Genomic DNA, 16,345 nt, shown 5'->3' on the forward strand with positions numbered 1-16,345 from the left:
CTGGTTATTTCGTGCGATATTTACACTATTTTAATATGAAATGGCTTATTCTTACTATGAATAAATTCCATCTGTACTCGTCATATTGTTGACCTTGCTGATCACATCTGAAACTCACGCATTTATATTAAGACTTTTACATTTTTTCTTTTCAAATAATTTTATATTATTTGTCCAATACTTACTGTCAACTGATGTATTAATGAAAATCGCTCAATATTGCCCGTTGTAGCATTTGAAATAATCATTTATCATTAAAAACGAATGTCTCAGTTTTTATAACGTTAACGTTACATCAGCCATTTGATTATATATAACAGACACTTTATGGCCCACTAGAATTTCAAGCTGTTAATATTAATACATTAATAAATAGTCGATCCTTAAAGTTTATTTGTACTTTATATACAAATAGGTTCGGTGGTTGACATTACTGGCAATTATTAGGGTGTTATATATTACCATCCATCCATCAAATAGATAGATGGATGGGTGTGTGTGTGTGTGGATAAACTGTCAGATTTACCATCCATCAGATAAATAGAAATTAGACAGACAGACAGATGCATAGACGGGTGGGTGAATAAATTGTCAGATTGATTGATTGATCGTCAGATAGATATGCCTTTAGATAGCTAGATAGGTAGACCGTCAGAAGAATGAAAGTTAAAGGACTTACATTTTTGCATTTACATTTTTGCTGTTTAACATTTGCAGCTTGAATTCATAAATCAACATGCAATTTTAAATTTGGCAGCTTTTCTCTTAAAACAGATTGATGGTCTTTGCTCTGTGGTGGGTTTAGTGGACATCATTTAAAATCTCTGAAGAGTCAGAAATTTCCAGTGGAAGTCAACTGTTTGAATTTTTATCAGAAAACCATGTAATGTCTAGCCAACATAATTATATGACAACACTTAAAATGCTTCTCTACCAATGCTGGTCTTGTGTTCATTGATAATTATTATAGTTATATAATCTGTGTGTGTGTGTTTTAGGCTGGCACTCTGATGGCAGTGGGACTGGGGGTTGCTGCGGCAGGGTTTGCAGGTGAGCATAACCGCTTTGAACCCAGTGCATGCACCCATTTGGAGATTTCTTTGTCATTCATATAATACGAGTGGTATGTATGGCCTAGTGGTTATAGCTCTGGGCTGGAAACCAAAGGTTAACTGGTTCACACGGATGATTGATTACCATTGTGCTTTTGAGGAAGCGCTTAACCACAGTTTACTCCAGGGGGAGTGGATTGCCTGGATTTTATTGCTTGTATTGCTTGCAATAAGTGTTTTTAAGCTGTTAACTGCATAGCAAGATGACAAATTAGGGGCCATTCATGCAGAACTAGTTTTTGTGGTTAAAAATGCGAGATGCAGTTCAGTGAAGCAAAAAAAAAAAAAAAAAAACCTGCAAGGTTTAGAGATGGATTTTTAAAAAGTTAAACAAATTATTAAAAGTTTAACTTATTTTAACTTGAGCTGTGTTTTAGAACGCTGCGTCATACAAGATACTGCAAATTATGCAAGACCTGAGTACATCAACCAAACGCGCCCATCTAGTACGTTTTGAACAACAATGGGAAAGTGTTGCAGTGGAATGATAAAACGTGTTCTGTGTGAACGTGCCCTTAGGCAGTTGGTTTACGCAGTGTTCTCATGTTATGTTACGGCCGTTTCACACCGCAAGCGTGAGCGGCGCGTGAGCAGCACGTATTTTTTTCGGCGCCCATGTTAATCAATGAGTGCATTCACACCGGGAGCAGGAGCAGCGCGTGAGCGTCAAGCAGGAGCGTCGCGTGAGCAGCAGTGAAGCGGGGGTTTCGGCTGCGAGCCTATTTTTGCTGCGCTGCTGACGCTCAATTAAAGTGAAAGCATACTTTTAAAGGACAAAATAAATATGATTTCACACAAAAAGTGCCTAAAATGCACACAGGAAGCATGTGTAGTGTATTTGAACAATAACTGGAGTATGTCAGAAAAGAAAACGAAGAATAAAAAAAAATCTGTGGAAGATTTTTAGCAATTTAAACTTGTTTTGATTATTCACTTTGGGTGAGAGTATGGTTATGATTATAAAAAATAAAGTAAACTAGCCAGAAAATATAACAAACTTTCGTTTAGTTTAGTATTTAATATTCAGACAGGTAAAGGCTCTCGGTCTGCAGCTGCAGTCACGGTGTAAAGCGAAAGCACACTTTTGATGTACAAAATAAATATAATATCACAAAAGCGCTCAAAATGCACACAAGAAGCACATGTGGTGTGTTTTAACAATAACTGGAGTATGTAATTAAAGAAAACAAAGAATAAAAATCATCTGTAGAAGATTTACCCATTTAAACTTGTTTTAATTATTCAGTTTGGGTGAAAGTATTATAAAAAGTAAAGTAAACTAGCCAGAAAATATAATAATTTATTTTAGTTTAGTATTTAATACTCAGACAGGAATAGGCTCTATCATTGTGGGAGCCGCTGCTGTGACGCTGCACCAACGCTTCCAGAGTGAATACTCTCGCGCATCTGCAGCTGCAGTCACGGTGTAGTTACGCTGAAGTGCTGCTCACGCGCTGCTCACGCTTGCGGTGTGAAACAGGCGTTAGACACATAAGTCGCTTTTCTACTAATGTTTTCACATTAGAGTCTAGTATGGCACAGGGAGATTACAAATTGTTCTCTGCCAGGAATTAAAAGTTTTAGAACATCTCAATTTGTCCAGTTTTATTGAAATTTGTGCAGTTGAATATCTCAATTTACACTGAAATTAAAGCACAGAACAAACAGGGTTCACAAACAGGGGAACCATACTTTCGCCTGCTTGACGGCGTCCAGAAGCTCTGCATGATGAACTTAAGAGTTTTGATAAGACCTTCCAGTCTTTAGTACTTCACTGGCAGCGCTTCATGGCCCAGGCAAGCATTCTTTTTCTGCAATGTCTTTCTTGGTGCTACTCAACCTGTCAAGCCTGCAGCATGAATCCTTCTCTTCATGGTTGAAACTGAGACTTGCTTACTTCTACTAGTGTTAAGCTGTGCTTAAAGCGGTGGTTCTGTGAGCTGCCTATCGCACAAGCTGTTGACTCTCAAAAACTTGTTTTCTGATTCTGTTATGGCTTATCTTGCCAGAGTTTCCTCCAGTTTCAAAGTGCTTTTTGATTGTGTAGGAAAATGTACTCACTGACACCTTGGCTATTTGCAATTTCTCTTAAGGAAAGACCTACACTTTTAGGGGTCAGAATGGTCTGTCTGTCTTCCTTTGTTAATTTCCAGTTTCTCACCATTATGAGAGCAGTATACTATTTCCTGCAGGACAATACTATCCAAACAATTTTAACACTGCATACAGATAAAGTAATCAACATAAGTTGGTAGTTGGGATAAATGTAGGAATTGTTAGCATCAACTTTCAAGGCTTTATTTACTTCCATTGCTGCAGAAAAGTTGTTAACCCATTACTACTTCTTTGAAAAAGATCTTTTTCATTTTTTGTAACTAAACTCTTTTTACTGCTTACCTTTGTGCCATTTCAGGTTGGTTATTCACTGGACTTGAATGGCTTAAATTTCAATGAAAACCGGAAAAAAGGGAGTGTTCTAAAACTTTTGACCAGTAGTGTATAATAAAAATTAGGTAATAAGAATTTATTAAAACTGTTAAAAGTATCAAAAGCAAAAACCCATAAGGTTTTACTGAAAAACATTGTTAAAATACATAATGTAATGCAAAGGTAACAATGCATCTATTTCTGTACATTACGATTCATAACAGAATAGATGCCTGCAGGGAGCCAGTGGCCTGTTAGAAACATATTGATGTACTATTCTCCTATTTTGTCTTATGTATAAATGATCATGCTATGAATCTGGTGAAATGGTGCATATTGCCTTCCCAGATGAACATTATAAGCAAACCAAAACGTTTTTTTTTTGTGTGTTTTTTTTTTACCAAGCTGAGTGGCGCATGTAATTGTGCAACAGTGTTTTAACAAATCAGTTGAGCGAATAATTCAATGACTACCCTGTGTCCCAATTCGCATACTATCCATACTAAATAGTACTCGAAAATAGAATTAGTATGTCCCAAATCGTAGTATGTTGAAAAGAGTATTCCAAAGATACCCGGATGGTTTACTATTTCCGGTCCGAATTCGAAGTATGGATTGATGGGCACTCTAACTGCGGATATTGCCCACAACCCATTGCGAGTTGGACGAGGATTCGATTAGAACTACAAACGCGGATAAAAAGCGTAAAAAAAATCTATTGTTTCTATCATGAATAAATCAGTGTAATTGAATAAATCAGTGAAAACTTTCCACCACTAATACATGGAATGACAGTGTGTCTTAAATGCGCAAACACAGACAAGCAGCGAAAAGACCAAGACTGGAATAAATATCAATCAATCAATCAACTTATTTCTATAGCGCTTTTACAATGATGATTGTTTCAAAGCAGCTTCACAGTGTTAAATAGGACATTATTGCAACAAAATTGGATTTGACTGGGTTTATTGAGGACGATGTGCTGGTGAGGCAAATTCAGAGGATGTGTTGGTCATGACTGGGCGCAGGTCCACCATCCGATCCGGACACGGCCTGGATCCGGCTGACTGCAGTAACCTCGGGATAAACAGAGAGACTAACATTAGTGTGGATGCCACTCTTTTTATGATCTAACGAGTACATCAGGTGTTATGGGAAGTGTTCCTGGTTTGATTTGAATAATGAGAGTTAAAAATGTTCTATGTGTATGCCATAGTAAAGAGATGTGATTTTAGTCTTGATTTAAACTGACAGAGTGTGTATGCCTCCTGAACAATGCTAGGAAGACTGTTTCAGAGTTTAGGTGCTAAATAGGAAAAGGATCGACCCACCTGCAGTTGATTTAAATATTCTAGGTATTATCAACTGGCCAGAGTTTTGAGACCGCAATAGACGTGATGGAGTATAATGTGTTAAGAGCTCGCTTAAGTACTGGGGAGCTAAACCATTCAGTGCTTTGTAAGTAATAAGTAAGATTTTTAAATGTATGTGATGTTTAATAGGGAGCCAGTGCAGTGTTGACAGAACTGGGCTAATGTGATCGTGCTTCCTAGTTCTAGTAAAAACTCGAGCTGCTGTGTTTTGGACCTGAAATATCAGCACTTTTGGAACTCAGAGGTTTTGTGTTTGCGATCTGGCGCAGAGTATGTTTCTAGGCAGGATGTTTGCAAGCTAAAATCCCTTATGTTGTGGTTCACAGTGGGATAGAGTAGCCATTGTATAATGTAATAAAAGTTTTTTCCTCTTTTGTCTTCTTAAAATATTTAGCTAAACTTTCCTTGTGTATGTTAAAGCTGCCCACAGATATTTATGATGTGATTCTAAAGGATTGGAAGCACTCGAGATGATGGCGGCGTTGATGAGGGAGATGGTTAAGCCGCTCTTACTGCGAGTGTTTGTTCAAGCCCCCAGATGAAGCTCACCCTGGTTAATGAGGTCAATTTGGCCTCCAGCATTAGAGGAATCAAAGAGTCTTTAAATGGCCGCATGTGGCCAAATAATTAAAGCGACTTTGTCATCAGCCTGTTTACGTTTCATTCTTTTCTGGCAGGTGTCTCTGCCGTCCTCCCTACTGCTGCTTGGTAGTTAATCATTGTTAGTCGCCAAGTCTTCCACCCATAGCTGTGTGAGGTCAGGATGGAATTGCACTTGTGGTCGCTTTGAGGAAGGGGGCTAATTCCCATTTCAGTACATCGAGGGGGCAGCGCTTCTGCCAAAAGCTGAGGCGGTGTGTGGTCTGATTCGCTCAGAGGCAGGGCTTTGGATTACAGCGGAGGGAGCTTCGAACGCTTTTTTGCTGAGAAGCAAAATAACATTTTCCTCTCAACAATATACTCCTCAGAATTTGATGAAATAAAAATCCAAAAATGTTCCCATAATGTATTAATTTCATGAATTCTTCAGCTACAATTTGGTTGCATTAAACGAGTCACTTAACAGCCTTTCTCAGCTTTTTTACATTGAATGCTGGATGTTCAGAGGCATTATTATGTTCACTTCTTTGAGTGCTGCTGACTTGCAGTGTGTTGCTTCACAGTTGAACCACAACCGCTGGCAGTTCACCATCCCCCTGACCAAGTAAATACCAAGGGAAGTTGAAAGGCGCCCTCACCTTTAACACGTATTGAATAAGACTAAAATGTGGTTTTGTCCTTGGTTTCACCCTTAAACCAACTTTGTTAACCCTGGAAATTAACTCTGTAAATGGCCTGCTATCAAGTGGCACAGTTTTTCAACCCATCAACACTTTTCCCCTCTTGTTACATTCGCTTTTAGGTCGATATGCATTCCATTTATGGAGGCCTCTGGGTCAGGTTATCACGGAAGCTGCCAAGAAGTTACCCACTACGGTAAGTGACAGAAACAAAGCAAATATTTTTTAGCATGCATAAGCGATTGATTTGACTATGGGATTGCTCTCAACTACCCTATGAATCAGTATTCCCATTTGAAAAGATCCAGCATAACATATTTATTTTTTTAAAATTGTAATGGAATGAAATTTGGTCATGTTCATTTCCACATCTTGAGGCACTTGTTTGTGTGCGTTGTTAGCATGTTAAAGCTCCTGCTGTAGGGCGAAGGACTGATTCATCGTGTCTTACTGGCCCTGGCCATAGTTCACACTGTGCTTCTGCCTGGTATTTGATGGAGTGTGTAAACCTGATTTGTCCAGGTTCTCCTTAATCTCTAGGGATGTGTGGTTGGGGCTGGTTCCCAATGCTTTGACTCAACCAGTCCACCTGTGAATGCTCTGAAATGTATTTAATCTCAGTGGTTTTCACAGATTCGTGACTGAGCCTTCTTGTAATAGATCATTAGTAGAGTTATTAATCCAATGATTTCATTTTTCGTGAATCACATAACGGATGAGTGTGATTAAGTGATGTTGTGGGCTGAGATAGGACTGAACATTCTAGTCTCACTCGCCCTCTAAACGTACACAACACATGTTTTTACTCAGTTCTGAACTCTGCCCGAAATCCTGCATCATGTACAATTTTTGAAGAAGCCGCAGACCGATGTTATCGTGTTGTGGCATCTTTATTAAAGAGATAGTACAGCGAAAAACAATGGAAACTGTTGTTTAATCAACATCAAACAGTACAGTTGTGCTGTTATTTTTGCCATAGAATACAAAAGTTGAAATTTTTGAATTGTATATTCAACCACAGTTTAAGTCCAAAGGCTGTTTAGGTCCAAAAATGACCAAAAACATTCATACAATCATAAAAAAAAAATTCAAGCCTCATTCTCATTCAACCCTGGTTTAATGTGATTTTCTCAGCATTTTGCTCAAACTGTGTCTTTTTTTTCTTTTCTTTTTTTTGTTTGTTGTTGTTGAAACTTACCAATATTCAAGTGTTGGTATAAAAAGAATGCATTCGTCTAGAATAAGAATAATAGACAGATAGAATAATAGTTTTTTTGTTTAAAAGCAGAGGCTCTGTTCTTTCTTTTGATATATTGCATGTGTAGATATTCATACAACAAATATTCTGAGACCAATTAAAATGTTGTGAAAATTATCAAAAATGTTGGTGGTGACTGGCACCTTTTTTTTAAAATACAGGGGGGATGGCAAATAATGTATTAATGATTTAAAGCTACACTGTGTAACTTTTTAAAAACACTTAGTTCTTTCAAAAATATATGTGCTCTTCAATGTATATTTACTTTTTTCAACTAATAAAGTATTCTCGTAAGTTTATAATACGATATTGAAAATACATACGGGTGAGGGGTGCGAATGCCGGTCGCCATGTTGCTCCTCCATCAATTCAAGCTTCGCCTTTTAACACTCAATGGCACCGTGTCGAATGTGAAGAGGGGGATTGCCATGTTAATCTTGGACTAAATGGGCCACCGTAGGAGTTGAAGCAAAATCGAAATTGAGGGGAACAGAAACTAATATTCACTGGATGGTCATATACCTTTTCACCGCTAGATGGGGGGAAATATCACACAGTGTAGCTTTAAAGAACTGTAATATTCAGGTAAAATTCTCCTTTAAATTTTAAGTATTTGCTGAAAATATGGAATAGGGCTTTTCGCACTGCGCTTAACCCCGGGCTGTTGTCATTCTAAACGCCACCTTTAACCCCATGTTGTGGTGCCAAACTTGTGCGTTTTGAAACGATGCAGTATTAGAATGTAATGGCTAGATGCTTAACAACAGACAGCTAATCGTGTGGCTCATATTCATGTGCTTTGGACAGTCAGTCAGCTTTTGAGGGGGAAAATGTCAAATGGCATTGGAAAATTGTCCAAAAACTTAGCCTTCATGAAAAACAGGTTTTGTGTGGCATTCCTCCAGTCAATGACATTGACACAACAAATATGCAAATAAGAACAATTACCCAGTGTTTAGAAATTTACAGTATGAAACTTCTTAAGAATACAGCAGATTAATTATTATGAGCAGTGGGAAAGGTGAAGCATGATAACATAGGACTCCATTTACCCAGGGTTTAGAATAATGCAGGGTTAAATATTTCAAGTGGAAAATGGAAACGTAAATGTTCCCATGAGGTCTGTACTGTAACAAAATCTTCAAAAATGTTTTGAATTTGAATGAAGAATACAGCCTAAACTTTATCCAACCACCTGAGGCTCATAAGAAACTTGGCCTTCATGATCTTAAAGGTATAGTTGACCCAAATCATTCATTATTTACTCACCCTCAAGTTATTTCAAAACTCTATGATTTTCCTTCTTCTGCTGAACACAAAGGAAGATATTTCAAAGAACATGGGTAAACAAATAGTTGATGGGCCTTATTGACTTCCATATTATGGAAAAAAACAATACTAATTATTTTATGTTCAACAGAAGAAAGAAACTCAACAACTTGGAACAACTTGAGGGTGAGTTCATTTTTGGGTGAACTATCCCTTTAATGCTCAATCTTGGGCTGTTTAATTTATGGTTTGTTTTCTGCTGTGTCAGAATTACTGTAGTTACTAGATGACAACCTGGGATGTTCTACTTAGAACTTTCCACGTTCTTGGACTCGGAATAATGCATAATTTTAAGGCACACACATTAATCTGTGTAATTTGTGTAATCAATAGACAAAATCACAACATAAGATGTAATGCAAATGCCTTATTAATAAACCTATATTTTAATGTTCATTTTGTGCTACATATCTTTTGTATATTTATTTTATATAGAAATCCACTTGGCCAGATTTACTGTAGTAAACGCTGCTCAATGGTATCGCTTTTAACAACGTCGGACAGATAACAGTAATTAATATGATTAGCCTTTTTCTTGGCTGCGTTATCAAACCGCTACTAATGTGTTGTTAATGTCACACAAACACAAACAATGTTCCTGTTCTCCATCTCTGTCTGCCTTCTTAAAATCAGCATCCTCATAAACACTTTGAACATCATAGAATCTCAGTGGAGAAAGGCATATAGGTCATCATAACATCTTAATATACATAATTAATATACTTAATATACATATACATAATTCACCTGCTATATTGCTAAATATCAACATAAAAATAATTAAATTATATATATATGGCCAGCAGCCATATCACCCTGTAGCCCAAGACGCTCAAAACCCAAGGTTTCCCACTGAAGCTAAGGAGGGCTGAGCCTGGTCAGTACCTGGATGGGAGACCAACTGGGAAAATCAGGTAGCTGCTGGTAGAGGTGTTAGTGAGGCCAGAAGGGGGCGCTCACCCTGTGCTCTGTGTGGGTCCTAATGCCCCAGTATAGCGATGGGGACACTATACTGACAAAGAGCACCGTCCTTTGGATGAGACGTTAAACCGAGGTCCCGACTCTCTGTGGTCATTGAAAAAAATATCCCAGGATGTCCGTCGATAAAGAGTAGGGGTGTAATCCCGGCATCCTGGCCAAATTTGCCCATTGACCCCTCAGTCCATCATGGCCTCCTAATAATCCTCATATAATGATTGGTTTAATCACTCCGTCTCCTCTCCGCCAATCAGCTGGTGTGTGCGGTGAGCGTTCTGGCGCAATATGGCTGCCGTCGCTTCATCCAGGTGGATGCTGCACATTGGTTGTTTGTTGAGGAGATTCCCCCTTCTTTATGTAAAGCACTTTGATTGTCTAGAAAAGCGCTATATAAATGTAACGAATTATATATATATATATATATATATATATATATATATATATATACTCCTCTGCTTAGTTGTCCACATAGTGATGATATGCTAAAGCCCGCCCACACGTTGACGTGATTGGTTACAAGGTAGTTTTTGATGTAACTGATTTAAAACCTCCTTTTTGTCTTTGGTTCATTGCAGTTTTAAGTAGAAAATACTCTGCAAATGGGGCTGACTTATGACTTTGGTTTGTCTGAAAGCGTATATAAAAACACCACATACACTTGATTTTCACCACAGGGGGTCTTTAAGACATTAACAATTGTGAAAATATGATATATCAAAATGCGTTTGACTGTATTGACTACGTTTTACTGCTGAAGCCGCTGCCATTTTGAGTGTTTCCGGTTGATGTTGCAGCGATCAGGCAGTGCAAGTCAGGACTCAAAGAAAATTCAGCTTACAAATTAGAACTACGAGTTCAACGAGGACATGAACGCTTTTCAAGTCAGCAATTATGGTAATTCTAGCGTGAACGCACCTTTAATTTTGGAATTTGGATAATTATGGGGTCGATTTTCTCAAATCCCTAAAATCTCCATTTTCACATAATAAGCAGAAAAAAAAGTGCTGATCATGGGGCTTTTAGCCGAGCCAAAACAACTTGGTTGCCATCAGTATTGAGATTATACATGTTATTGTGCACATTAGTCATCTCGTATTGTGATTAAAGGATGGTTATGGGTTCAGTATTATACTATTGACAACATTTGAGGCATAATGTTGACTACTACCGAAATTAATTCCGACTCATATTTTTCTTAATGCACTTAAATGAGTTATTCAGTTAAACCCTGTTTATAATTTGATCTGTACAATTTGGTGGAATCGGTTTCAGCTGGGACCACTTTTCTGGGTGAACGAACTTCTGATTACGGATTACCAACGTAATGTCTGTGCTTTACAGATACCTCCATCATGTCTCATTGTGTGTATCATGACAACCAAATTGAAAGATTGGGTATAACTTTGCAAGTGATTCTAGCATCCCAGTTTCATGTCTGTGAGGTTGAAGTATCGTGACACATTGAAAACTGTGTGTATGTATGCCAGGCGTCTTGTGCATTTCCATTCTAACCGTTTAAAACTGAGGAAGGCATCATTTGTTTCCTAGTAATCAACAAGATACCACAGATGTGCTGTTGATAGGGTTTAACTTTGAATCTGGACAATTGTTTTCAACATTTTCTTTTCTTTCCTAGTCATTTTCTGCATATTACAAAGGTGGATTTGAACAGAAGATGACCAGACGGGAAGCCAGCCTTATTCTCGGGATCAGGTAATTGTGGGCTGTGGGCTAAACAAAGCCCTAAATCACAGCAATTCCTCTGGCTGAATTCTCTCATTATGAGTTGTCATGGAAGAAAACAAAGGTGTTTTACAGTATATACACACATACTGCATCACTAAACTTCCCAGAAGAGCTTGCGGTTAAGTCTGGGGGCAATTCTTTTGGTTTGAAGTCGGTCGTCATCTCCTGTCATCAGAGCTTTGATCCTATAACGTCTAATGGGAAAAATTCTCAGCTGTGTCTCTTTTTAATTTGTGATCTGCTTTTGGGTGGACCACCCTCCTCATCCTAGGAGGGTATATTTCTCTAAAAAATTCCCTTCAACAGAAGTTCACATGGTCCCACAGCAGGTGTGACTCACACCGTGCAAGCATCACATCCTGTGTGGCGTAGCTTGCGTCATTTCTTTGTGTTGTCAGTCAAATTGGACCAATGTTTTCATAGAACTGAACCAGACTGTGTCCAGTATTTCTTGGATGTGACCAATATGAACTCTGTTAACCGCATTTATGCTCATAACACGCCGCTGATTTGGGTTAATAGTTTTTATTATTCTCTTCTCATCTGTCTTCGGCCTAACTGGTGTCTGTCACTTACAGCTGAAATAACTGTCTCCAGTAATGTTATACTGTTTGCATTGATATACTTTGATCTCTTTACACCCATAGTAAATTAAGCTAATTTGTAGGGTCATTTGTTATTTTTTTAAAGGGATAGTTCACCTAAAAATGAACATTTTGTCATTTTTATTCATCTATCTGGCTGTTAGTCTATTGAGCAGAAATGCGTGGCAGTCTGGAGACTAAACTATAGGAATAGTTTCAAGTTTTCAAGTCAATTTTTTTTTAATCTATTGATTGAAGAATTCTGAAAACAAAAATATTAAGCAGCACAACATTGATAAGAAATGTTTCTTGATCATCAAATCAGCATATTAGAATTATTTCTGAAGGATCATGTGACGAAAGCCTGGGGTAATGATGCCTCGACAATGTGTCAAAGTAACATCCACATGATGTGGCAGAACCCAAGATTTCCCAGCAGAACATTGCCCAAAGCATCACACTGCCTCCGCCGGCTTTGCCTTCTTCCCAAAGTGCATCCTGGTGCCACGTGTTCCCCAGGTGAGCAACGCACACGCACCCGGCCATCCAAGTGATGTAAAAGAAAACGTGATTCATTCAACCAGGCCACCTCTTCCATTGCTCTAGGGTCCAGTTTTGATGCTTACAGGGGTCACCATCGGCACCCTTACTGGTCTGCATCTATGCAGCCCCATTCGCAGCAAACTGCGATGTACTGTGTATTCTGACACCTTTATATAAAAACCAGCATTAACATCTTGAGCAGTTTGAGCTACAGTAGCTCGTCTGTTTGATCCGACCACACGGGCCAGCCTTCGCTCCCCACGTGCATCAATGAGCCTTGGTCACCCATGACCCTGTCGCCGGTTGACCACTGTTCCTTCTTTGGACCAATTTTGATAGACACTGACCACTGCAGTGGTCCCCACAAGAGCTGCAGTTTGGAGATGCTCTAACCCAGTGATCTAGCAGTCCATTTACCATTGATCTAGCCATCACAATTTGGCCCTTGTCAAACTCAAATCCTTATCTCTTCATCACAGCAACTGTTAGTGGGTGGGATATATTAGCCAGCAAGAGAACATTTGTCCTCAAAGTTGATGTATTAGAAGCAGGAAAAATGGGTTTAAGGAGTCTGACAAGGGCTAAATTATTATGGCTAGACCGACTGGGTAAGACCATAACACACACGCACGCATATATATTTTATACAGTGTATTGTATTATGTAAAAATATTTCAGAATATTTTTGTTTTTACTGTATTTTTGATCTAATATATGCTCATGTTCATGTTTTCTTTGATCATCCTTACATTCATTACTATTCTGACATTAAATGAGTTTGAGCACATAGTTTAGTCTCCTGACTGCCACATATATCTGCTGGATAGACTGATTCTTCCAGCAAATGCTGTTTTGCCTAACGGATTCGTCATCACATTCTGGAAGCATCCACTCCGCTCAGTGTTTTAATCAGTTGCTCTGGCCCCTCTCAGACGCCTACTCCTGCATATGATTTGAGACTTGAGAGGAGGCTTGGTAGGACTGAACGCTTGTGTGTAAGCATTAATGTATCTTTTAATCATCACTTCTGGCTGTTTAGCTATGACTCAGATCCAAACCTTGAAAGCTGTAGGCTGGAAAGAAATGTATTCATCTTTCAGAAAGGATACAGTGTAAACTCAATGCTTCATATAGATTCAAATATTTAATCAATTTAATAAATACAGAAATTTGAAACATTACTATATACTGACTGAATGAAGATGAAAATGTATTTTATTTATTTATTTTTGTTAATAAATGTCCTTGATTGTGTCACACATTGTACAGAAATTGTTTGGGATTTAAGCAAGTCTTATTAGTATCTAGCACACTTGAAAGTCTTTTAAAAGAGGGAGATGAAAATAGTCATGTAGTCTTAATTTATTAATTCATTGAAATTAATACTAGATTTTACCATTTGTGTAATTTTGTCTCGTGCTTTACTTTATCCATTTGTCAGATAAGTAAAAAAATATCCCCAAACGTAGACATTACCTTATTTTTTTCAGTTCTGTTGCTTGTTTTGCCCACTAAATTGGGGAATTTCAGGGAATGTACAGCATTTCCAGTTGATGTGTGCAGTGATGAAGACAGACCACACATGTTGATGATTAGTGCAAAAAAATCAGTCTGGACTCTGGAGGCCTGTAATTAGATTCATGCAGCAGTTCTCACTGTGACCACTAGATGGTGGTGTGTTCCTTCTCTAATTGTTCTGTTTTCTTGTTCTCCAGTCCAACCAGCACTAAGGCAAAGGTACGGGATGCCCACAGAAGGATCATGGTCCTAAATCATCCAGATAAAGGTCAGTAGTTCATGTTGACGTGTTGGGATGGTTGTTTTAATCAATACCTCTCTGGTTCGTTTCTCCACATGCTGCCCTAGTTGTAGGTATTGTCTGAGCAGACAGTAGCAAAGACGGGTGTTGGTTACATTATTGATTTGAACAGCATTTGTCATAACACACTTTTTAAAGAGGGCTCACATCCTTCCAATGCTGACGTGCTATAATTTAAGCCAGAACACACAAGGCAGGATATAATTAGGTGAACTATCACTTCAGCCAAACTTTTGTTTTAAATATTTAAATAAAAGATGTAAAGGTGCGCTATATAACTTTTCCATCTGCTAGAGGTCGCCTATTCAAAACAAAGGCGTAGTTTGATGACGTTAAGTTTGAGCGCAGAATCTTGGGACATGTTGTTTTCACCTCACAACCGGTGGAAACGAATCTGAATAGAACTGGGGTAGAAATCAAGTTCATGGATGTGATTATTAACGTTACTGTATGAAGCAGAGCTGGGCTGAAAGTTGAGGAAGCTGAGCAAGGACGCTGGAGCGATTTGTTAGGGGATTTGAGAAGCAAATTAGGACTTTTATTATGACGGCTTTTCCGGTCATGAGTTTGAGGTAACGCAGCTCTGTTAATCATATTAGATACATTTAAGTGTGCTTAAAATGATGTTATGACGTTACTCTGTGCGTTCATTCAGCGGCTGCTGTGACACTTGTTCACACTACTAAGAGTTTCTAAAGCGTTTCTGCCAAATAAAACCGAGGGTAGCGCAGATATGACGGAATTGACAGATGACTCCCTCAGACGCTATGCTCAGACGTCCCGGATCCTGGGTTAAAATAGAAATTTTCTCAGATTTTACACATAGTTGAACACATTCTAGATATTGTAATAACTCACCTGAACAAAATATATAACACTGGCCTGGTGGTTTTTGGATATTTTACTGCAAAAGTACTACTTAAACCGTTAAATACTGTAAAAATATACTGAAAATAATCAAGAAATGTTTTCCAGTCTGTTCTTCTCTAAAGGAAGGGATAATACTGAATCATTTGCATTTACATTTTCCCAAAAATAATAATACATAGTGATCATTTTTAATAAAAACTTTATTTAAAAAAGCCATCCAGAGAAATCTTTCAATAATGCCACAAATTAATAATACATTTTTAATCAATTCAAATCAGTTTTATATTTCTTCAGTTAATAATTGTATTAGTCATGGTAATTAATCAGTCTTATCAAATATATAATGTGATGTAAATGTACAATGTAAAATATAATTTTGCAGCTAAAGTTTAGAGACACTATTAATACATCTTGATTAATTATTACTTTATTAAGTCATGATAAGAGAAAGGAAAGTAAAACTGGCACATTCTTTAAGTAATATAATGGTTGATTAAGCAGATGTTTGTCCAAAAAAACATTTTTGAATACTTTTATTCAGCAAAGATACATTAAATTAATAAGAAGTGACAGTAAAGACGTTTAAAAGTTTACAAAATAAAAAACAAATATGATCATGGCAAAAAAAAAAAAAAAAAAACAGCTGTTTTTCAACGATGATGATAATGTTACAAGATAATGTTTCTTCAACAATAAATCAGCATATTAGAATGATTTCTGAAGGATCATGTGACACTGAAGACTGTTAATACTGAGATACAGCTTTTCCGTTAAAGGAAAAACATTGCGTTTTGAAATATATTTTGAAATTGTAATAGATATTTCAAAATATTATTGTTTTACTATATTTTTAATTACATAAATGCAGCCATGACGAGCATAAAATACTTCTCGAAAAGAACATATTTTTCCATACATTTTGAATATTCTGTGTATCACACAGTAGTGATAATGCACCAGTTACTAATGTATTTAGAACTGATAAGGATTTGTTCACTCTGATCTGTGCGACACTGGTTATAAATC

General features: G+C 37.6%; 1 protein-coding gene across 1 annotated transcript in view; it reads left to right on the forward strand.

Annotated features, from left to right (window-relative positions):
- Positions 1-16,345, forward strand: part of dnajc15 (DnaJ (Hsp40) homolog, subfamily C, member 15) — a 35,251-nt gene that overhangs the window by 171 nt on the left and 18,735 nt on the right. Inside the window, exons 2-5 of the mRNA XM_067443350.1 lie at positions 999-1,050; positions 6,315-6,388; positions 11,394-11,470; positions 14,346-14,416. Coding sequence (XP_067299451.1) covers positions 999-1,050; positions 6,315-6,388; positions 11,394-11,470; positions 14,346-14,416 — 274 coding nt within the window. The remainder of the gene's footprint in view (positions 1-998; positions 1,051-6,314; positions 6,389-11,393; positions 11,471-14,345; positions 14,417-16,345) is intronic.

The sequence above is a fragment of the Pseudorasbora parva genome, chromosome 5, assembly GCF_024679245.1.
Source record: "Pseudorasbora parva isolate DD20220531a chromosome 5, ASM2467924v1, whole genome shotgun sequence".
NCBI lineage: Eukaryota > Metazoa > Chordata > Actinopteri > Cypriniformes > Gobionidae > Pseudorasbora > Pseudorasbora parva.